At 42.8% G+C, this 25,190-nt stretch overlaps 1 protein-coding gene across 1 annotated transcript in view; it reads right to left on the bottom strand.

Annotated features, from left to right (window-relative positions):
• Nucleotides 1–12,945: 12,945 nt before the first annotated feature.
• LOC121547679 (protein phosphatase 1 regulatory subunit 21-like) overlaps nt 12,946–25,190 on the bottom strand; it is a 36,215-nt gene continuing 23,970 nt past the window's right edge. Inside the window, exons 14-21 of the mRNA XM_041859061.1 lie at nt 22,925–23,077; nt 22,564–22,656; nt 22,098–22,331; nt 20,957–20,992; nt 20,579–20,695; nt 16,298–16,396; nt 14,705–14,833; nt 12,946–13,793 (exon numbers count right to left, since the gene is read on the bottom strand). Of these exons, the coding sequence (XP_041714995.1) occupies nt 13,761–13,793; nt 14,705–14,833; nt 16,298–16,396; nt 20,579–20,695; nt 20,957–20,992; nt 22,098–22,331; nt 22,564–22,656; nt 22,925–23,077 (894 nt within the window). The 3' untranslated portion in view covers nt 12,946–13,760. The remainder of the gene's footprint in view (nt 13,794–14,704; nt 14,834–16,297; nt 16,397–20,578; nt 20,696–20,956; nt 20,993–22,097; nt 22,332–22,563; nt 22,657–22,924; nt 23,078–25,190) is intronic.

Genomic DNA, 25,190 nt, shown 5'->3' with positions numbered 1-25,190 from the left:
GGCAACACAGTGCAGTTGGATGATGTCCCCTCTCAGCCAATCGGCGACATTACATTTCCCACATGACTGTTGGTTTAATGATTTAATAGCTGGTGTGTATGTTGTCACATTCCTTTTTTCCTTTTTATTTGTGGCAATTCAGCAAATAGTGGTACTATTTACAATACTGTACTTTGTGCTAGGAATAAATACAAGTCAAATACATAAGTGGGGAGGAAAAATATATTGCTCTTTGCCGTGTCTAAGTGTCTTGTCAACTACACACACACTCCATGTGTTCTCTCACTGGAATTGAGTAGGATAAATATAGAAATACTGAATATGCTAGTGGACACTGCTGAGTAACATTTGGCTAAACGCTACAGCTGCAGCCTTGTTGAATGAAAAGGCAGAGAGGTGCAGCTCTGCTCTGCTCTGTCAGCCAGTACCAGAGGAATTGGGGTCGATTTCAATTTGGGTTGAACTTCAGGCGTCAGCGCCCTCCTATTCAAAGGTGGTGAAATGTGGAATAAAATGTAGGATTTTGGAAATTGTAGAAAAATTGTGATGGATGAAAATACCATGCTCTGGTAGGAAATGTGGAAGATGGAATGGAACTGAATTGGAGGGATTGGGTGGAGGGGAACCCAAAGCCTGGGTAGGATTCAGGAAACGTGTCACTGGCACTCAAGCAGAGAACCAATCACCCCTCTTTATTCGCCATCAGTATGAAGCCATCTGTGATAACTACGCTGTGGAACACTGCAACAGCTGGTGTGAGGGTTCTGGATTATTTAACAGCTGGTGAGATATGAGGCACAGACACTACTGTGCTGTGGTGTAATGGTAATTTGAAAATTAAATCCAAGCATAATGAATGTCCTCATAGGACTTAATGAGTTACACCTCATATATACTCTACATGACCAAAAGTATGTGGACACCTGCTTGTTGAACATCTCATTCCAAAATCATGGGCATTAATATAGAGTTGGTCCCGCCTTTGCTTCTATAACAGCCTCCACTCTTCTAGGAAGGCTTTCCACTAGACGTTGGAACATTGCTGCAGGGAATTGCTTCCATTCAGCCACAAGAGCATTAGTGAGGTTGGGCGCTGATTTTGGGTGATTAGGCCTGGATCGCAGTCGGTGTTCCAATTCATCCCAAAGGTGTTCGATGGGGTTGAGGTCAGGGCTCTGTACAGGCCAGTCCAGTTCTTCCACACCAATCTCGACAAATCATTTCTGTATGGACCTCGCTTTGTGCACAGAGGCATCGTCATGCTGAAACAGGAAAGGGCCTTCCCCAGATTGTTGCCACAATGTTAAAAGCACAGAATCGTCTAGAACCCTCAAACTCAACTCTGGACCTCGAAACCAGTTCCACTGCATTTCTTCATTGTTCCCCTCTAATCAGGGACTGATTTAGACCTGGGACACCAGGTGTGTGCAATTAATTATCAGGTAGAACAGAAAACCAGCAGGCTCTGGACCTCGTAGGGTAAGAGTTGAGTACCCCTGGTCTAGAATGTCAATGTATGCTGTAGCATTAAGATTTCCCTTCACTAGAACTAAGGGGCCTAGCCCGAACCATGAAAAACAGCCCCAGACCATTGTTCCTCCTACACCAAACTTTACAGTTGGCACTATGCATTCGGGCAGATTGTGTTCCCTTGGTTTGTCCGTCGGACTACCCAGATTTGTCCGTCGGACTGCCAGATGGTGAAGTGTGATTCATCACTCCAGAGAATGCGTTTCCACTGCTCCAGAGTCCAATGGCGGAGAGCTTTACACCACTCCAGCTGACGCTTGGCATTGCGCATGGTGATCTTAGGCTTGTGTGCGGCTGCTCGGCCATGGAAACCCATTTCATGAAGCTCCCGACGAACAGTTATTGTGCTGACGTTGCTTCCAGAAGCTGTTTGGAACTCGGTAGTGAGTGTTGCAACTGAGGACAGGCGATTTTTACGCGCTCCAGCACTCAGCGTTCCCATTCTGTGAGATTGTGTGGCCTACCACTTCGTGGCTGAGCCGTTGTTGCTCCTAGACGTTTCCACTTCAAAATAACAGCACTTACAGCTGACCGGGGCAGCTCTAGCAGGGCAGAAATTTGACGAACTGACTTTTTGGAAAGGTGGCATCCTATGACGGTGCCATGTTGAAAGTCACTGAGCTCTTCAGTAAGGCCTTTCTACTGCCAATGTTTGTCTATGGAGATTGCATGACTGTGTGCTCGATTTTATACACCTGTCAGCAACAGGTGTTGCTGAAATAGCAGAATCCACTAATTTGAAGGGGTGTCCACATACCTTTGTATATATAGTGTACTGTAAACCTCATTCCCAGACTAATTGCTAGAGAAAGAGCCGGCTGGTGGACAAATCTAATACAATGGTTACTGCATAGCCTATTATGTGGTAGCAGTTTCTTAAGAGCTGTGGAAATATAGCCTGGTCCCAGATCTGATTTGCAAGACATCACTAACAGATCTGGGACCAGGCTATTGGAAATATAGGCTAGTACATTATCCTGAGCTCTGATGTCATTCATGTTCTCCACCCTAGCCTCGACCCCAGCTGTTAAAGATTTCCATGTTAGAGAATATGGTGTGATGTCTTGCAATGCGAGACTACCTCCACCCTAGCAGAATGGAGTCAGACACGCTGTAATCAACATACCATCTAGCAATTGATTCCCAGTCAACCTCAGCAGCCAATTGTGCCTTGGCTGTGACACACTGGCAACACTGCTCTTGCCAACAGCAGCAGCAGCAATGATAGTAGTAACATCCAGACAGAGGCAGATCAACTGGTTACATTCTGTATCTGTCACAGCCACCGACCTCACCACAGAGATAGAGGCCTAACTTACATTACATTTACCACATCCAATGGGTTAAATGTAATAGGGCAAGGTTCCCTTCATGCTATAAATAACTATATGGATGGAGCTCAGGGGCTGTAGGAGCCGAAGGGAGCATCTCAGAGTAATGTTTTTTTTTTTTTTACATTTATAATTAATGAGGGGTATATGGAGGGGTATTTTGAAAAAACAGTATAAGTGGAAGGAAAACAGCTAACTTTCTGCATTTCAACGCATTTTGCCATGGGGCAGAGATACCATTTTGCAGTTTTAAAGCTAATTTTCTGCAATTCTACACATTTTGCCATGGGGCGAAGAATCGTTTTTGCTGTTTTATGCTATTCACCACATTTTGTCATGAGGATTAGACAACATTTTGTTGTTTTAAAGTTAATTTCCTTCTACTCTACACATTTTGCCATGAGACTGAGAGACAATGTTGCAGTTTTAAAGTAACTGTCCAGTGAAAATCTCACTTTTTTAAAAGTTAATATTCTCTTAACTCATACCCAAATAATGTTGTTGACTCATCTTATACTCGTGTTTGTGGCCGAAGCATAAATTGGAGAAAAAAAAAACTTAAAAAACCCACCTCAAACTTGTATCTCAAACAGACCGTTTAAAAAATGCTTGCTATTTCCTCAGAGGTTGATGTCATCCTCCTGAGAAGGATGAGCTGGCCAATCAGCGGTCTACTCACATTCATATTTTTTATGACCACTATATACGCCCACACCATTCTGTTGTTGGGGTTCGCCCACACCATTCCTACACAGAACAGCTGCTTTTGAACATACTTAATTAAAAAATGTTGGAAAGAAAACTATTTTACTCATATTGTAGTTAATAATATGTCATATTTCATAGAAATCTGGAAACACTGGACCGTTACTTTAAAGGTCGACTTTGGGCAAAAACGCAAAGATAACGGCTTTAACCTGTATAACTGATCAATGCACCATCATACCAGGTCATTTAATGCTTAAAAACAAAAAATAAGTTATGAATAAGATATTTGGCTACAGAAGTGTAATTTCTTACCAAATTTCTACAGCTTCCACCCAAAAACAAATCCTGTGAAATAACATCAACACATACTGGAGGAGTTACTGTCTAGCTACAAGTGGCTAGCTTAGCTAACAAACTAGCTACGTCGGTTGCGTGACCAGAATGACCAGAATGACACATTGATGAACCACCAATGTCACTCCCAATTTCTGTTTGAAAATTGAGAAAGAGATGGAGTTCGGCCGTTTTTCCTGCCCAAAGTCGACCGTTAAAGCTAATTTCCTGCAATTCCAAGTCCAAAGTGCCTACAAGATAGCTATGGAACGTTTTAACTCTAGGTTATGTATTTTCTGGCAGAGACTCTTTTCAAACAGTCACAAGACAATGACTTGATGAGTGATTGACAAAAAAAGCCACATTTAGAAAAGAGATGTCAATCCCAATGTGACTTCCCTTGTTAAATAAAGAACCGTCTGGTTGTCTAGTCTTTAAAACTATGTCAGACGCTTCCTGCAGAAGTGAGTTGAGTGAGTCACGGACCGATTTATTTTCTTACTTGATCCATAGCTATTCATACTTAAATCCATAGCTTTGTCTATGAATTATTTGAGAGTGGTAACATTTCTCCAGCCCCATCACTCAGCTGTTTATCAAAACAAGTGGCGGGTTGAATCCCAGATTGCCCCTTTAAAAGGATGTCATCGTGACCTTATTTAACGTGTTCAGCCAAAAGAATTGTAGATGAATGCTTATTAGACTACTGTCTTCTTGAGTGTTTGATAGTATCGTATTTGCTTCCGAACTTTGAGAGAATTCTTAATAGCAGAATATCCCATGTAATCTGGAATCAAATACTCCCTGCTGTGACTAAAGAAGAGATTCATGCCCCCTGCGAGTGCTGCTTTGCCCTGCTATGACCCATGCTACTGTGCTGAATTAACGCATTTGAACAGGGAATAAAATATAGAGTCCCTACCTTTCCAAAAACAGTGTCGTGTGTGTGTGTGTGTGTGTTGTGTTGTGTGAAGTTGTGGGTATTCTTATGATCTCTCTTTCCCATCTTGATTATGACCAAATGTAAACAGTGTTGATGTAAACATAAGATAAACACTCTATGATCTGTAGATCTTGATAATGCCTCTATAGCCGTCAGTGTTGACCCTGTGCTGACGCCGTGTCCTCTAGACGTCCCCCAGGCAAATCAGCTTTAATATTGCAGATACACTGAACAAAAATATAAACGTAACATGTAAAGTGTTGGTTCCGTGTTTCATGAGCTGAAATAAAAGATCCCAGAAATGTTCTATACGCACAAAAATATTATTTCTCTCAAATGTTGTACACAAATTTGTTTACATCCCTGTTAGTGAGCATTTCTCCTTTGCCACCTGACAGGTGTGGCATATCAAGAAGCTGATTAAACAGCATGGTCATTACCCAGGTGCACCTTGTGCTGGGGACAATAAAAGGCCACTCTAAAATGTGCAGTTTTGTCACAATACACAATGCCACAGAAGTCTCAAGTGTTGAGGGACCGTGCAATTGGCATGCTGACTGCAGGAATGACCACCAGAGCTGTTTCCAGATAACAGAATGTTCATTTCTCTACCATAAGCCTCCTCCAACCTCGTTTTAGAGAATTTGGCAGTATGTCCAACCGGCCTCACAACTGCAGACCACGTGTAACCACGCCAGCCCAGGACCTCCACATCCGGTTTCTTCACCTGCAGGATCGTCTGAGACCAGCCACCCTGACAACTGATGAACTGGGTTTGCACAACCAAATAATTTTTGCACAAACTGTCAGAAACCATCTGTCTCAGGGAAGCTCATCTGCGTGCTCTTCGTCCTCAACAGGCTCTTTTCCTGACTGCAGTTCAGCGTCGTAACCGACTTCAGTGGGAAATGCTCACCTTCGATGGCCACTGGCATGCTGGAGAAGTGTGCTCTTCACAGATGTATCCCAGTTTCAACTGTACCGGGGAGATGGCAGACGTTATGACAGATTGCCTCATGGTGGCGGTGGGGTTATGGTATGGACAGGCATAAGCTACGGACAACAAACACAATTGCATTTTATCGATGGCAATTTGAATCCACAGAGATACTGTTTTTATTTTTATTTTTTTTATTTCACCTTTATTTAACCAGGTAAGCCAGTTGAGAACAAGTTCTCATTTACAACTGCGACCTGGCCAAGATAAAGCAAAGCTGTGATGAGATCCTGAGGCCCATTGTCATGCCATTCATCTGCCGCCATCACCTCATGTTTCAGCATTATAATGCACAGCCCCATGTCACAAGGACCTGTACACAATTCCTGGAAGTTGAAAATGGCCTGCATACTCACCAGACATGTCACCCATTGAGCATGTTTGGGATGCTCTGGATCGACGTGTACGACAGCGTGTTCCAGTTCCTGACAATATCCAGCAACTTCACACAGCCATTGAAGAGGAGTGGGACAACATTCCACAGGCCACAATCAACACCCTGATCAACTCTATGCGAAGGAGATGTGTCGCGCTGCATGAGGCAAATGGTGGTCACACCACATACTGATTGGTTTTCTGATCCACGCCCTACTTTTTTTTTTAAAGGTATCTGTGACCAACAGATGCATATCTGTATTCCTAGTCATGTGAAATCCATAGATTAGGGCCTAATGAATTTATTTCAATTGACTGATTTCCTTATATGAACTGTAACTCAGTCAAATCTTTGAAATTGTTGTATTTTGCATTTATTTTTCTTCAGTGTAGATTCTATCAATTTAATTTGCATAATTTCTAATCCCCCTTATTTATTTATGTTTATTTTCTCTATATTTTGATATTATGAGGTAACCATTCCTGGACCTGACTGATAGACCACCGATGGACAGTACCAGAAAATATGTTCTATTGATTCTGTTTCCTTGTGGCAGAGTCTGCACAAGGCTAATTTTTCAATGCCCCATATTATAAGCATTATTTCTGTAGCAAATATTTTATATCAATCTTGTGTGTGTGTGTGTGTGAGATGATTTATTTCTATACATTGTTTGTTTACATTTACATTGTTTACAAAGGAGTAAAACAAGCTCATATTTTGGGTTCTGATGGTGTACAACAGTTGAACTAAGCTAATGAGGCATCTATAAATTATAGTCTTCCAGAATCAATGGGTATCAATACTTTAAAAGTCTAAAAATGTATGTAGCAAATGCAGATTGCCCCTTTTAATTTAGAGTGGAATATTTTCCTTTCATGCCAATGTCAAATAACTGTACAGATATAGTATCTTAATTTGAGCCAGTTTGCTACAACAGGAAAATAATCCTGCAACAACAGGTCATGTGAAATATTATGTGGATTATAATTAATGGACATTTTTGTAGGGGTTGATACTTTTTTCGGAAGGGAATGTCTGAAATTGGAAATTGGAAATTAAACTTCAGAAGCCTTTTTAAACCTCAAATAATATACGTTACAAGTTAAATATTTACATTTGTAGGTTACAACTACTATTATGCTTATCAACCAATAAATGTTTAGCAGGCACTATGTGTGGGCACCATCCTGTTTAAAAGTGTCTCTGCTACAGCTGATGTATAGCTTTTGAGTGAGATAAGCCAAGTCTATCTGTCCAGTGTACAATAATGTTTATTTGAGTGACAGCTGACCTAGTGGTTTGAAGATTGACGCTGCCTGTAGGCCTACCGCATCCTTCTGTGAAACACTGCATAGCGACAATCGTTGTTTTTCCATGTTTTGCTACAACGCAGACTGTGCATTGGTCTCTGTAACAATTCAACCGTGCTGTGATCGTCCATGACTCATTACCGCCGGAGGAACTGTGGTCTCAACATCGGGACAGGAACGATCCTGTTTTGCAATGCAATGTCACGAAAGGAGAATTAGGCTATCCTACCTGTGCATTTGTCGTTTTGTCATTCGACCTATGACTTTCGTTGTAGTTTGTCAGCAAAGAATATGACTTGAGATTTAAATGGTTAATTATATGCTACCGTTATAAAAGCAAATTCCACTCGTTCAAGAAAGGTAAATGTTCATAATCGTCAAGATTCGATTTGTTCCTAAGAATATAATAAAAATGGAATAGAATAGACAACTTTATGGTAACAAGTTGATCCCAAAACAGAAGTTGGCTATTGTTGTAGCCTTGCTTGCTTCTTCTACAGTAGGTTGCTTTGACGGAGCAATGAGACGGAAGTTGTCAATTGACTTTCTGGAGGAAACTTGTAAAGAGAGAAAAAAATACTCACGTTCTCCACAAATCCCGAAATAACAACAATCAGGTCATGATTCTTATTTTCCGTTAAAACAGCATAAATCCCTATATGCGAGGCCGACTGGTTTCTCTCAAAATGGCAGAGGGAGCGAGCGAGAATGCTGCCGATTTGCTATCCACTTTCAGCCCTCCCGTTAACGGGACGTCCCTGCTAGAGAAATGAAGTGGAGCGAGTGAAGGAATGAACAGAGGATGCCCATATTCTCCTCCCACATCTAACCGAATGATGACGATGCTTTTGGCGTGACAGGGAGTTTGTTTTTGCCGATGTTATGCGTCGCCCGTGAAGTAGACAAAGCTTATGGTTTGGCTACAATAACACAAAGGATAAAACATTAGGCTGCAATGTTGAAAGCGCAGCCAGCCATTAGCCTACTTCAACGTTACTTTGCAAGTAGCGAATGATATCACCTCAACGCGTTACATTGTCGCCACTGCAATCAGCTGGATAGCCTAGTTCGAAGCTTTATGAATATAATATTTTTTGTTGACTTCCTCCAACTAAATAAAACGGTAATGAAATAAGTAGTAAAGCACATTCTGACTCACGAGAATTTGGATTAGGACAAGTACAGGGTTGTCTGTCAATTAACCTCTTCCCCAGCCCTGTCAACTTGTTTACAGCACAGTGGGATAGGCCTAGTTACATCAGAAGGGTAGGCCTAGTTACAAGCTATGGAGACTGGAGAGTCTAGCCTATAAATTATGACCAAAGATGAAAATCTGAAGAGAGAAAGAGAAGGAAAGAGATTTGAGCTGTGTGTGTGAGTGGGAGAGCATTTGAGCTGAATTCTGGCAGACATGTTCATATGACTCCATGAGAAGAAAAGGGTAGTGGTTCACACAGTGACAGAGGTCTGATGCTAGGGTGGGACAGTAAGGAGTAGATGACTATAGAGACTACTCACCAAGGGAGGGGTCAGCGGTAGGATGGGAGAGAATTGTCATTGAAGTGCACTGTCATCTGGAGCTGGTCCAGACAATAAACACTCTCTCTCACACACACACAAGCATGCAAAAGTGCACACATACACAAACACGCATGCAAAAGGGCACTCGCGCGCACACACACTAAATTAAACCAATAAACTCACAACTGAAGTGGTTTGCCCCTGTTCTGTCCCATAAAAGATGAGTGGAGGAGGGTGGATAAACAGGGGACAACATAGCACTTTTCACAGAGGGGAGGAGGATGGCTATGGGGTTATGGCCAACCCATAGCCTAACACAATAAAAGGTCATTTAGCCCCTTGGGAACAGACCCAAAATGAACACAATGCAAACAGAGAGAGAAAGTAGTTGGATGAGAACATTCAGTCACAGAGAGAGAGAGAGAGGAGTATTTGGATGAGAACATCCAGTCACAGTGGGCCAAGGGCAGACTGACAATATGGAATGTGATCAGGGTTACAGTTGATCCTGTTCTTTGCTGAAGAAGTAACAGTGCAGCTGGCAACAGAAGCCTGTAAGGGCCATCATCCTGGCCATGCCAACTATTATAATGTGAGAGTAAATGGGTGCTGGTGTGTAAGTGAAAGTGTGTTTGGTTCTGGCTGCTAGTGTTGCCTGAATTCTTTGGGATTGGGAACATTGTGGACATAGTTAACGCATATAGTTAACAAGTTTGTTTGCCATATAACATTGGAAGTTAACTTCATAAATCTACAGTGGCCTGTCAAAATGATATCCTGAATAATTCTGAAGTTTTCAACTTTGTGGTGCGTCATTACTAAGTACTAGTAATACTAACACAAAACAAATAATATTGAGCTCTTTATTTATTTCACATATGCATTCATATGTGCAATCTGTTGGTCAGTCAGATTACATTGTTTTACAAGTTTCAGTAGTATAGGGCATGTTGGCAAACCTCTTGAATTCTCATCATATAAAGATCCACCGGCAGGTATAGTAGAGATCTCGTTATTGGTAAACCTGGTGGCTGAACTGAACACGTTAGAACCGGTCAAAACCTGTTAGAAGCGTCCAAACTGGTCAAAACCTATTCAAATCGGTCAAAGCCTCACTAGAACACACAAGCAAGAAGAGTCCAGGAGTGTGTTAAGTAGATACAAAATGGAAGAAAATGTTCCAAAACTGGGTGAAACAGCAATGTACTATCTGGACTTTCCTTTTCCGTTGCTAAAAGTTTTGCTACGGTATACCCCAATGAACACGACCCTGCTGTTAACTGTAAACTGTTTGTTAGAGACGTCGCTACACATTACCAGACAAGGGGTAGACTAGCTTGCCAACATGCCGATAATACAATTGTAATGTGCCGTCCACAAACAGTGATACAGTCTCACTGGAATTCCAAGAGAGTGGACCTTTCTGCGTGTGTATTACCTTTCAATAGACATATTTCCAAATATCTCTGGAACGTAGAATGAATGCCTTTGTTTTCTAGTATATTACTTTTAAAAAGTACACAATAGAATAATGTACATTGAACATGATTCAAAAGGAGTATTATATTCACAACCCTTTTTCATCCATACATAAAACATGGGTTTGGAGACTGTGATGCTACACATTCTATGTCTCAAATGACACCACATTATTCCCTATATAGTGCATTACTTTTGACCAGGGTCCATAGGGCTCTGGTCAAAAGTAATGCACTATTTGGAAATAGGGTGCCATTTGGGACACACCCATAGTTCTCCTCAGTGCACATCCATACATACAGTGAGGGAAAAAGGTATTTGATCCCCTGCTGATTTTGTACATTTGCCCACTGACAAAGACATGATCAGTCTATAATTTTAATGGTAGGTTTATTTGAACAGTGAGAGACAGAATAACAACAAAAAAATCCAGAAAAACGCATGTCAAAAATGTTATGAAATTGATTTGCATTTTAATGAGGGAAATAAGTATTTGAACCCTCTGCAAAACATGACTTAGTACTTGGTGGCAAAACCCTTGTTGGCAATCACAGAGGTCAGACGTTTCTTGGAGTTGGCCACCAGGTTGGCACACATCTCAGGAGGGATTTTGTTCCACTCCTCTTTGCAGATCTTCTCTAAGTCATTAAGGTTTTGAGGCTGACGTTTGTCAACTCGAACCTTCAGCTCCCGCCACAGATTTTCTATGGGATTAAAGTCTGGAGACTGGCTAGGCCACTCCAGGACCTTAATGTGCTTCTTCTTGAGCCACTCCTTTGTTGCCTTGGCCGTGTGTTTTGGGTCATTGTCATGCTGGAATACCCATCCACGACCCATTTTCAAAGCCCTGGCTGAGGGAAGGAGGTTCTCACCCAAGATTTGACGATACATGGCCCCGTCCATCGTCCCTTTGATGCGGTGAAGTTGTCCTGTCCCCTTAGCAGAAAAACACCCCCAAAGCATGTTTCCACCTCCATGTTTGACGGTGGGGATGATGTTCTTGGGGTCATAGGCAGCATTCCTCCTCCTCCAAACACGGCGAGTAGAGTTAATGCCAAAGAGCTCGATTTTGGTCTCATCTGACCACAACACTTTCACCCAGTTCTCCTCTGAATCATTCAGATGTTCATTGGCAAACTTCAGACGGCCCTGTATATGTGCTTTCTTGAGCAGGGAGACCTTGCGGGCGCTGCAGGATTTCAGTCCTTCACGGCGTAGTGTGTTACCAATTGTTTTCTTGGTGACTATGGTCCCAGCTGCCTTGAGATCATTGACAAGATCCTCCCGTGTAGTTCTGGGCTGATTCCTCACCGTTCTCATGATCATTGCAACTCTACGAGGTGAGATCTTGCATGGAGCCCCAGGCAGAGGGAGATTGACAGTTATTTTGTGTTTCTTCCATTTGCAAATAATCGCACCACCTGTTGTCACCTTCTCACCAAGCTGCTTGGCGATGGTCTTGTAGCCCATTCCAGCCTTGTGTAGGTCTACAATCTTGTCCCTGACATCCTTGGAGAGCTCTTTGGTCTTGGCCTTGGTGGAGAGTTTGGAATCTGATTGATTGATTGCTTCTGTGGACAGGTGTCTTTTATACAGGTAACAAACTGAGATTAGGAGCACTCCCTTTAAGAGTGTGCTCCTAATCTCAGCTCGTTACCTGTATAAAAGACACCTGGGTGCCAGAAATCTTTCTGATTGAGAGGGGGTCAAATACTTATTTCCCTCATTAAAATGCAAATCAATTTATAACATTTTTGACATGCGTTTTTCTGGATTTTGTTGTTGTTATTCTGTCTCTCACTGTTCAAATAAACCTACCATTAAAATTATAGACTGATCATTTCTTTGTCAGTGGGCAGACGTACAAAATCAGCAGGGGATCAAATACTTTTTTCCCTGACTGTACACACTACAGAAACATCACAGACAAATGGTCACCATTTTATGAACTCTACCTTGTGCCTAGTTCAGAACAGTGCAACGTTACAGAACATTTAGTTCAGATAGAAATGTATCATGTAGAACAGTTCTGTCATGTTAGAATAGATCTGTCACGATTCCCCAATCAGTTCTATGTCACTGCATTTCTGTCTGCAACATCACACTCTGAACATTTCACCTCACGGAATACACCCCTGAACTACTTCCAAAACGGCACCCTATTCCATACACATATATATATATATATATAGTGCACTACTTTTTACCAAAGCCAGTGCAGTAAATATGGAATTAGAATGCCATTTGGGAGGTAGCCCTTGTCTATCTATCCCCACCCTCTGGCTAGTAAGGTCATCAATGCTACTTGAGTGTATGGATTCTTCCATCCGTTCTAGAGGACAGATGGCATATCTGGTTAAGGGAATGTGTGTGTTTGTGTCTAGCAAAGCCTGGGCATCAGAGGCTAGTGTGTGTAATTTGTTACTCATTCCTTGATTTAATCAGGGGCAGCCCTTCTTCAAACAGAAGACTGTGGTAAACATAACAAACATAGTCCCTCAAGTCACAACATTTGCACAAATATTCTCATTGAAAGAAAAAAAAACTAAACATAATACATGGAAAGATTACATTAGTTTCAGTCCCACTCAAAGCCTGGCACGAAAGTCAAGATTCACAGTATTAGATGAATACATTTTCTTGCATAATGAAAACCCACAGTCAGTCAGGCACGCACATACACAAACGTTAACACATTCACTCGCTTGTATGATCTCCTCTTCCCACTTAATAGCAATTTGAGTAATGCATATTTCCGTCATTCCCACGCTTAGCACACAGAGACAGAAGAGAGAGAGAGAAGACACACACAGGCCCTGGTGGTCTTCATTCCCTGACTTTAGTGAGCATCCATGACCTCACTAGTTGGTGGGGAAAAAATATTTTATTTCCTTCTTAAATTTTTCCTTTACCTCCCTCAAACCAAAGGTCAAAGGGTCAAGCAGCTGCTTCCGTCACAGGTTGGGAAGCACTTTACACAAGTTATTATCTGTGTCAATTAGAAATACACATTAGATAAAAACAGCTTATTTTAGTTAAGCAGAGTGGTATCAGAGACACTCCCCAATAGCCCACCCTCTGATAGAGGAGAAGTTAACAGGGTCCTCCATCTTGGGGTGGTGTGGAGCTGACAGGACTGTAGTGGGTGGGTGGTCCCATAGTACAGCTCTTCCCTCAGTCCAGGGTGCTCTGCCGATCCAAAATGGTGCCAGTTTCCCAATAGACCTTCCTACCGACCCTTCTTCAGGAGTTTGGAGTTTCCCTGGAAAAGGCAGAATGAGGTGAAGTTATATATCATGCATGGTAAACTAAGACTCACAATACACTTTTTAATTAACATTAAAACGATAAAGCAAAAGCAGGAGAGCTAGTCCAAGTCTCAACACTTCTGCTCTGGTACTGTAATCTGGAGATAGTAATGGCATTTGGACATGCAGTAACTTCATTTGGGGTAGCCCTTCTTTGAATAAGATTGTGGTGTTAGTACGTGACCAGTGATCACTCATGAAAGAAACCCCATGAATGTGTCTTGGTTTTGAAACATTGTTCGTTCCATTCTAGAGTTTCACTCACAGCTAATCATGTCGTCGTTTTATTTCTTTACACTTGGATTGTATTCAGGTTGAATTGGCTTGTGGTGGCAGTCAAGTGCTGACATTCACACACAATAGCTAGGTTTGGTGAAATCCATACCCTCAGAACTTATACACGCCTTCTGTCCTGAAACTGCCCCACATGCACTCTCATTTCAGAAGTGTTTTAAGAGAAGTGAGTTTTAACAGAAGGCCTCTTCATCTACTTTAGCAGCCCAGCCAAACAGTAATGAATTGTTCAGATGTCAGCCTCAGACTCCAGCAGGTGCTTTTCCTATCAGACCCTGCTGTCCCCCCCATCCCCCACTGGCCCCCCATCCCCCACTGGCACATCCCGGCTCCCCTCACAATGGACAGTAGTTTGTTACTGGGATATGTCTACACAGCATGTCAGCATAACCTGACCTAGTACTGCTTCTCTTGCTGTGTGGGCCAGTGAGTGACATTTTTTATTGAACCTTAACTTATCAAGGTTAGTCTCAAAGAGATCAAATCTGTTTTGCAAGAAAGACCTCATCAATATAGTAGCAGTCAACATACAGTTTGTAGGAAGTGAGTGGGGTGTGAGGGGACTCTATACCTTGCTGCCCAGTTTGAGTGTGTCGATCTCCTCTCTCTGTTTGCTGAGGGTCTCGTTCATGCTGCACAAGTGGTCGCTCATCATACTGAGCTGTTCCTTGTAACTCCTCTTGGTCGTGGCTAGCTCATCCTGTAAGAAAAGGAACATGTTGTGGCTAGGTAGAGCCAGTACCACCCAAACATCAACATATGTGAAAATGTCACGTTTCTATGTTTTGTAGTAAAAAATAGGAGGAAAATGACATCAACTACTCATAATTGGTTAAAATCACACGATGCACACCGATGTCATTGGAAACATAGAAATGCGCAATTTTCACATACAGTGCATTCGAAAAGTATTCAGACCCCTTGACTTTTTCCACATTGTTATGATACAGCCTTATTCTAAAATTGATGAAGGAAAAAAAAGAAATACTCAATCTACACACAATACCCATAATGACAAAGCGAAAACAGGTTTTTAGAAATGTTTGCACATTTATTAAAAATTAAAAACAGATATACCTTATTTACATAAATATTAAGACCCTTTGCTATGAGACTCGAAATTGAGCTCAGGTGCATCCTGTTTCCATTTATCATCCTTGAGATGTTTCTACAACTTCATTGGAGTCCACCTGTGGTAAAATCAATTGATTGGACATGATTTGGAAAGGAACACACCTGTCTATATAATGTCCCACAGTTGACAGTGCATGTCGAGCAAAAACCAAGCCATGAGGTCAAAGGAATTGTTCGTAGAGCTCAGAGACAGGATTGTGTGGAGGCACAGATCTGGGGAACGGTACCAAAAAATGTCTGCTGCATTGAAGGTCCCCAAGAACACAGTGGCCTCCATCATTCTTAAATGGAAGAAGTTTGGGACCACCAACACTCTTCCTAGAGCTGGCCACCCGGCCAAACTGAGCAATCAGAGGAGATGTTCCTCTGAGGAGCTCCAGAGCTCCTCTGTGGAGATGGGAGAACCTTCCAGAAGGACAACCATCTCTGCAGCACTCCACCAATCAGGCCTTTATGGTAGAGTGGCCAGACGGAAGCCACTCCTCAGTAAAAGGCACATGACAGCCCGCTTGAAGTTTGCCAAAAGGCACCTAAAGACTCTCAGACCATGAGAAACAAGATTATCTGGTCTGATGGAACCAAGATTGAACTCTTTGGCCTGAATGCCAAACGTCACGTCTGGAGGAAACCTGGCACCATCACTACGGTGAAGCATGGTGGTGGCAGCATCATGCTGTGGGGATGTTTTTCAGCAGCAGGGACTGGGAGACTAGTCAGGATCGAGGGAAAGATGAACGGCGCAAAGTACAGAGAGATCCTTGATGAAAACCTGCTCCAGAGCATTCAGGACCTCAGACTGGGGCAATGGTTCACTTTCCAACAGGACAATGACCCCAAGCACACATCCAAGACAACGCAGGAGTGGCTTCGGGACAAGTCTCTGAATGTCCTTGAGTGGCCCAGCCAGAGCCTGGACTTGGACCCGATCTAACATCTCTGGAGCTGAATGTATACTGTGTGTGAGAGAATGGATCTGGGATATGCTGGTTTCTTTCAGTCTGGCAGTCAGACAACAGATGTTGTTGTTTACCTGCAGACATGTGATGTTCTGATTAGCCAGTTTGACGTCCTCCGTCAGAGTCTCCCGTGACTTCTCTGCGATAGCCAGACGCTTGGCAAGGGCTCGACACTAGGGGTGGGAAGTTACAACACAGGAGATACAGAGAATAAACAAACATGCAAAATATAACATAACATATCCACAGATGATCACTTCAACTAATTGGAAGTCACAAAATGGGATGCTCGTCACTAAAACTATGTAAATATAGGCCTACATGATGTTTGGGTTTGAACTTAACTGACTCTGCTACAGTAAAGAAAGTGTGACTTTGTTAGGGAGCATCTAAGCCAGCATCTAATCACTACTTCCAGTTTCCCATCTGTCAGACACAGAGTCAAAATCAGGAGGAATCATACTGCCGTGATGCATAGCACTGAGGGTTGACATGTGGCAGTCGGTCACTACTACATACTTACTAATGCCCCATTGATATATTTAGACTTGGCTAACTATAGCATCACAACTTATTTCATGCCAATGTAGATGAATGTAACAAGGTAAAAAAAAAAAAAAAATTAAAAAATTCTAGATGTAAAAAAATATATATCCAAGTGTAGTTCTGGGACTGTGAACAACAGTGCAAAAGTTGAATGATTTCCCTGTGAGCACACCCGTGTCAGTCCAGCTGGAAATAAAGGATAGAATAGAAAGAGTGGATAGAGAGAACCGAAAGAGGAAGAGAAAAAGTAGAAATTGTCTCCTCAGGGAAACAAGGTAGGACTACAGTATAGTCAACTGTTGCCATTTCCATTTCCCTTGGAACAAGACTTATAGGACTGAAGTAAGTTACCAAAATAGTAGCAGGAACATATACAGTGAGGGAAAAAAGTATTTGATCCCCTGCTGATTTTGTACGTTTGTCCACTGACAAAGACATGATCAGTCTATAATTTTAATGGTAGGTTTATTTGAACAGTGAGACAGAATAACAACAAAAAAATCCAGAAAAACACATGTAAAAAATGTTAAGAAATTGATTTGCATTTTAATGAGGGAAATAAGTATTTGACCCCTCTGCAAAACATGACTTAGTACTTGGTGGCAAAACCCTTGTTGGCAATCACAGAGGTCAGACGTTTCTTGTAGTTGGCCACCAGGTTTGCACACATCTCAGGAGGGATTTTGTTCCACTCCTCTTTGCAGATCTTCTCCAAGTCATTAAGGTTTTGAGGCTGACGTTTGGCAACTCGAACCTTCAGCTCCCTCCACAGATTTTCTATGGGATTAAGGTCTGGAGACTGGCTAGGCCACTCCAGGACCTTAATGTGCTTCTTCTTGAGCCACTCCTTTGTAGCCTTGGCCATGTGTTTTGGGTCATTGTCATGCTGGAATACCCATACACGACCCATTTTCAATGCCCTGGCTGAGGGCAAATCTTACCCAAGATTTGACGGTACATGGCCCCGTCTATTGTCCCTTTGATGCGGTGAAGTTGTCCTGTCCCCTTAGCAGAAAAACACCCCCAAAGCATAATGTTTCCACCTCCATGTTTGACGGTGGGGATGGTGTTCTTGGGGTCATAGGCAGCATTCCTCCTCCTCCAAACACGGCGAGTTGAGTTGATGCCAAAGAGCTCGATTTGTCTCTCATTTGACCACAACACTTTCACCCAGTTCTCCTCTGAATCATTCAGATGTTCATTGGCAAACTTCAGACGGCCCTGTATATGTGCTTTCTTGAGCAGGGGGACCTTGCGGGCGCTGCAGGATTTCAGTCCGTCACGGCGTAGTGTGTTACCAATTGTTTTCTTGGTGACTATGGTCCCAGCTGCCTTGAGATCATTGACAAGATCCTCCCGTGTAGTTCTGGGCTGATTCCTCACCGTTCTCATGATCATTGCAACTCCACGAGGTGAGATCTTGCATGGAGCCCCAGGCCGAGGGAGATTGACAGTTCTTTTGTGTTTCTTCCATTTGCAAATAATCGCACCACCTGTTGTCACCTTCTCACCAAGCTGCTTGGCGATGGTCTTGTAGCCCATTCCAGCCTTGTCCCTGACATCCTTGGAGAGCTCTTTGGTCTTGGCGGAGAGTTTGGAATCTGATTGATTGATTGCTTCTGTGGACAGGTGTCTTTTATACAGGTAACAAGCTGATATTAGGAGCACTCCCTTTAAGAGTGTGCTCTAATCTCAGCTCGTTACCTGTATAAAAGACACCTGGGAGCCAGAAATCTTTCTGATTGAGAGGGGGTCAAATACTTATTTCCCTCATTAAAATGCAAATCAATTTATAACATTTTTGACATGCGTTTTTCTGGATTTTTTTGTTTGTTATTCTGTCTCTCACTGTTCAAATAAACCTACCATTAAAATTATAGACTGATCATTTCTTTGTCAGTGGGCAAATGTACAAAATCAGCAGGGGATCAAATACTTTTTCCCCCTCACTGTACATGTACAGTGGGGAAAAAAAGTATTTAGTCAGCCACCAATTGTGCAAGTTCTCCCACTTAAAAAGATGAGAGAGGCCTGTAATTTTCATCATAGGTACACGTCAACTATGACAGACAAATTGAGGGAAAGAAATCCAGAAAATCACATTGTAGGATTTTTTATGAATTTATTTGCAAATTATGGTGGAAAATAAGTATTTGGTCACCTACAAAGAAGCAAGATTTCTGGCTCTCACAGACCTGTAACTTCTTCTTTAAGAGGCTCCTCTGTCCTCCACTCGTTACCTGTATTAATGGCACCTGTTTGAACTTGTTATCAGTATAAAAGACACCTGTCCACAACCTCAAACAGTCACACTCCAAACGCCACTATGGCCAAGACCAAAGAGCTGTCAAAGGACACCAGAAACAAAATTGTAGACCTGCACCAGGCTGGGAAGACTGAATCTGCAATAGGTAAGCAGCTTGGTTTGAAGAAATCAACTGTGGGAGCAATTATTAGGAAATGGAAGACATACAAGACCACTGATAATCTCCCTCGATCTGGGGCTCCACGCAAGATCTCACCCTGTGGGGTCAAAATGATCACAAGAACGGTGAGCAAAAATCCCAGAACCACACGGGGGGTCCTAGTGAATGACCTGCAGAGAGCTGGGACCAAAGTAACAAAGCCTACCATCAGTAACACACTACACCGCCAGGGACTCAAATCCTGCAGTGCCAGACGTGTCCCACTGCTTAAGCCAGTACATGTCCAGGCCCATCTGAAGTTTGCTAGAGTGCATTTGGATGATCCAGAAGAGGATTGGGAGAATGTCATATGGTCAGATGAAACCAAAATATAACTTTTTGGTAAAAACTCAACTCGTCGTGTTTGGAGGACAAAGAATGCTGAGTTGCATCCAAAGAACACCATACCTACTGTGAAGCATGGGGGTGGAAACATCATGCTTTGGGGCTGTTTTTCTGCAAAGGGACCAGGACGACTAATCCGTGTAAAGGAAAGAATGAATGGGGCCATGTATCGTGAGATTTTGAGTGAAAACCTCATTCCATCAGCAAGGGCATTGAAGATGAAATGTGGCTGGGTCTTTCAGCATGACAATGATCCCAAACACACCGCCCGGGCAACGAAGGAGTGGCTTCGTAAGAAGCATTTCAAGGTCCTGGAGTGGCCTAGCCAGTCTCCAGATCTCAACCCCATAGAAAATCTTTGGAGGGAGTTGAAAGTCCGTGTTGCCCAGCGACAGCCCCAAAACATCACTGCTCTAGAGGAGATCTGCATGGAGGAATGGGCCAAAATACCAGCAACAGTGTGTGAAAACCTTGTGAAGACTTACAGAAAACGTTTGACCTGTGTCATTGCCAACAAAGGGTATATAACAAAGTATTGAGAAACTTTTGTTATTGACCAAATAGTTATTTCCACCATAATTTGCAAATAAATTCATTAAAAATCCTACAATGTGATTTTCTGGAAAAAAAAATCTCATTTTGTCTATCATATTTGACGTGTACCTATGATGAAAATTACAGGCCTCTCTCATCTTTTTAAGTGGGAGAACTTGCACAATTGGTGGCTGACTAAATACTTTTTTCCCCACTGTATGTACTAGAGGAAGGAAGACGTGCGGGGAAAAGGTTGAGTGACTGTACAACTAGTTAGTTGGTCTTCTGTATAGCAGCGTCTAAATTGAGCGCACACGTGTGTGACTTTGTTCCCCATATCTCCCATGTATCCACCAACAAAATAAGAGCTACACATCCTTTTACATTCAATAGGAAATAATAGTTCTGGATGGGTTGCTATGTTTATGAATGGGAAATAGATCCAGTACATAATTTCTCTCTCACCTCAGCGTGGAAGTTAACAGCCTTGCTGTCAGAGACCTGTAGCTGTGTGGTGAGCTCTCCTACTCTGGCCATGTAGTGAGTCTTGATCAGCTGTTCTCTGGACTCCTCGTCTCCCACCTGTATACACACAGAGAGGACGACAACAACTTTACATGAAATTGCTCTTATACCGGTGTTGTAATTACACTAGTATAACTAGATTGTATTAACATGTTATTACGTAGCACTCATTCTATTCAGTGTAATTGTCCACAGTGTGATAATCTGGAGTTCATTAGTCCATCTTTTCAGGAAAAAAAAGAGACTAGCCCTGTGAAAGATGGGAAAAGGAACAAACTTTAAAGAATAGTTGGGTCAAGAAGAACGAGACAAACTTACTTCCTCGTTGGTAGGAGTTGTGGTTAACATGCCAACCTGATGAGAGAGATGGAAAACACAGAAACACAGTAACACAGTAACACAGTTACTCACTCCCTATGAGAATTGAGAAAGCTATAAAAATTTAACCAAGCCTGGTCCCAGATCTGTTTTTGTCGTCTTGCCAACTGCTATGGTCATTGTTGGCTATATAGCACAAATAGATCTGGGCCCAGGCTAATAAAACCCACTCCTCTCCCACTGAAATCCTATAAAACACTACAGGCCCCTAATGGTATCTGTCAAAACTGGACCTGCAAGGAATTAAATCTATAGAAGCCTGTGAATGAAGCGTTTAGCTGGTTGTTCATTACATGACAACAGTGTCGAGTTAGTGACTAGCAGGGGGTTAGCCTGGTCCCAGATCTGTTTGTGCGGTCTTGACAACCACCATAGGACAACACAAATATATCTGGGACCAGGTTAAGTGGGTGTACCCTGGGTCTGGGCAGGACAAAACAAATAGATCTGGGAAAAGGTTAAGTGGGTGTATCCTAGACCTTCTAATGAGTATGCTTTTAAAATACAGGCAGTATGAAACAAGGAAGCTGGTGCAAAGAGAGGGTGCGTCCCAATAATATCTATTTTCTCCTGAAGTGTACACTCGTTCACTACTTCCCACAAATCTAAACGCATTGAATTGGTGGAGGCATGGGCTAGAGGGAGTTTCCACCATATTCCTTATACCCATCATTTATTTTCAAATCAGTGAAGGGAAATGACCAAGTGAAAGGGCCAAAGGAGAGATAATCGGAACTTAGCCAGACACTGATAACACAACCCCTTCACTGAAGCCATACACTAAAATGCATGTTATGGCTTCTCCCACTAGGACGTGTCTGACTCATTTCGTGGGAAAGGGGAGGGTTGCAAAGGGAGGAATGATGTCCCTAGATTTTCATCTCATATCATGCCAGTCTCAGCAGACAACTGCAAAGTAGTCTTTTTAAGCATGAGGATGAAGACCAATTCAAATCACTATTGAAGAAAAATAAGGTCGCAAACTTCCGGAAAGTTTCCCAAAGTTACCAGTTTTACTGAAATCAATTTTGGAGGATTCTTGCAACCGTAAAGAAAAACAAAAGAGTGAAGATGCATCTACCAGACTGGTGCTTAGCATAGCCTCCTTCCCTGCTCCTCTCTCCTCCACCTCTCCGTCCTCCAGGCTGGTGAGGGCTGGGCAGCCTCCTCCTCCCAGGGCAGAGGAGAGCTGTCTCTCCAGGTCCTGGATGCGCTGGCTCTCCTTCTCCAGCCTCACCCTGCCCAGCTGGGCCTCCAGCAACCAGTGCTCTTTCTCCTGCTCCAGACGAGCAATCTTCTCCTGGCTCGCAACCACCTGGGGTGATAGAGGAACAGACACAGAGGGAAATGGAGAGGTGGAGGAGAGGACACGTGAGGAAAGAAGAGGCGGAGAGGAGAGAGACCGAGGGGCGAGGAGAGTTGGTAAGAGGACTTCTATATAACACTTATCTAGTCAGTAACCAAATGAGTTACCTTGAGCATAATGAAGAGTTTCACAGAAGCATAGGGCCTGTGTCCTGAGAGGAGCATGGAAGTACAATCAATACCTGTTGTGTGAGTCCCTCTCTGCTCTCTGTAGAGCTAGTTAGAACACGGCGATTCAACAGGGCCTCTCTGTATGGAACGGACTCTGGTCTGGGCTGGATAAACAACAGACAGGACAGGACAGTCAAATACACACTGTTATACTGAACCACAACATCGTTGTTAAGGTGATGTTCCACTGTTTGCTTTAGGCTGCTTGGATTGGAGTGCCAGATGGGGCGGGATTTACACTTTTGGGACTATTCTATTGGTTCCATTTTGCTAGGCAAGCTTAATCGAACACAGCTGAATGACATTCAAATAGTATTTGAATCCAGGTCTGTGAAGGTGACATGACCAGCGAAGCGAGGGAAAGCTACTGACCTTTCTGATGGCATGCATGTAGTCGGAGGCCTTCTTCTTGTTACCCAGCATGCTCTCTGCCTGCAGGGGGTTGAGGGCCCCGGCCCCCCCTCTCGGACTGTAGCCTGTCGAAGACGTGAAGAAATCCAGGTTGTTGCTGAAGAACGTCGCAATCTGTTGAAAAATGTACAGAATCAATATTATGGTAAGACTTTACATCATCCAGGTATAGGCACTAATTCTTTATAATTTGTTGTAAGCATGTTTAAGCCTTTATAATGTCTTCTTATAAACAGTATTGGTGAGCCATATACATGGTCTTCTAGGCCTATACAGTGCATTCGGAAAGTATTCAGACCTCTTCCCTTTTTCCACATTGTCACATTACACACAAACATTTTATTCCCCTCATCAATCTACACACAATACCCCATAATGACAAAGCAAAAACAGATGTAGAAAATGTTGCAAATGTCTTACAAATAAAAAACTGAAATACCTTATTTACATAAGTATTCAGACCCTTTGCTATGAGACTCGAAATTGAGCTGAGGTGCATCCTGTTTCCATTGATCATCCTTGATGTTTCTACAACTTTATTGGAGTCCACCTGTGGTAAATTCAATTGATTGGACATGATTTGGAAAGGCACACACCTGTCTATTTAAGGTCCCACAGTTGACAGTGCATGTCAGAGCAAAAACCAAGCCATGAGGTCGAAGGAATTGTCTGTAGACCTCCGAGACAGGTTCGTCTCAAGGCACAGATCTGGGGAAGGGTTCCAAAACATTTCTGCAGCATTGAAGGTCCAAGAACACAGTGGTCTCCATCATTCTTAAATGGAAGAAGTTTGGAACCACCAAGACTCTTTCTAGAGCTGGCCACCCGGCCAAACTGAGCAATCGGGGGAGAAGGGCCTTGGTCAGGGAGGTGACCAAAAACCCAATGGTCACTGACAGCTCCAGAGTTCCTCTGTGGAGATGGGAGAAACTTCCAGAAGGACAACCATCTCTGCAGCACTCCACTAATCAGACCTTTATGGTAGAGTGGCCAGACGGCAGTCACTCCTCAGTAAAAGGGACATGACAGCCCACTTGAAGTTTGCCAAAAGGCACCTAAAGGACTCTCAGACCATGAGAAACAAGATTCTCTGGTCTAATGAAACCAAGATTGAACTCTTAGCGTCACGTCTGGAAGAAGCCTGGCACCAACCCTACGGTGAAGCATGGTGGTGGCAGTGTCATGCTGTGGGATGTTTTTCAGTGGCAGGTACTGGGGGACTAGTCAGGATTGAGGGAACAATGAACGGAGCAAAATACAGAGAAATCCTTGATGAAAACCTGCTCCTGAGCGCTCAGGACCTCATACCTGGGCGAAGGTTCACCTTCCAACAGAACAACAACCCTAAGCACACAGCCAAGACAACGCAGGAGTGGCTTCTGGACAAGTCTCTGAATGTCCTTGAGTGGCCCAGCCAGAGCCCAGACTTGAACCCGATCAAACATCTTTGGAGAGACCTGAAAATAGCTGTGCAGCGACGCTCCCCATCCAACCTGACAGAGTTTTAGAGGATCTGCAAATAAGAATGGGAGAAACTCCCGAAATACATGTGTGCCAAGCTTGTAGCATCATACCAAAGAAGACTTGATGCTGTAATCGCTGCCAAAGGTGCTTCAACAAAGTACAGAGTAAAGAGTCTGAATACTTAGGTAAATGTGCTGTCAGTTTATTTAATAAATGTGCAAACATTTCTAAAAACCTGTTTTTGCTTTGTCATTATGGGGTATTGTGTGTAGATTGACGAGGGAAAAAAAACTATTTAATCAATTTCAGAATAAGGCTGTAACGTAACAAAAAGTGGAAAAAGTAAAGGGGTCTGAATACCTTCCGAATGCACTGTATGTTGTAGTCCAGACCGCCATTTGAATATCACTGTACAACAATGTCATAGAATATACGTTTTCAATCTATCAATGTTGTATACGCTTAAATATGAGGGTGAAACAGGTGCACTTAAATACAAAAACTAATGTGAAAGGAGTTTATAAAATAATTTGAGTCATGATAACTTCACTATACTACACACTTCAACAACCCCATAACACCAAGTCAAACTTTCCTAAACACGCTTATCCTACAGAACTATGTCACTGTTCCTTTAAGGAGGTCAGTGGGTGAAGTCAAGGATGAGTTGACAGAATACAGACACAGATTTCTAATACACACTCCCACTACTACTTTTAATTATATGAAGAGTGCCTTGGTCCTCCTTGTTTAGTTTTTTTAC

The sequence above is a fragment of the Coregonus clupeaformis genome, chromosome 31 (assembly GCF_020615455.1).
Source record: "Coregonus clupeaformis isolate EN_2021a chromosome 31, ASM2061545v1, whole genome shotgun sequence".
In the NCBI taxonomy this organism is placed as follows: Eukaryota; Metazoa; Chordata; class Actinopteri; order Salmoniformes; family Salmonidae; genus Coregonus; species Coregonus clupeaformis.
The sequence above is the reverse complement of the archived record's forward strand: the minus strand, read 5'-3'. Positions and strand labels throughout refer to the sequence as shown.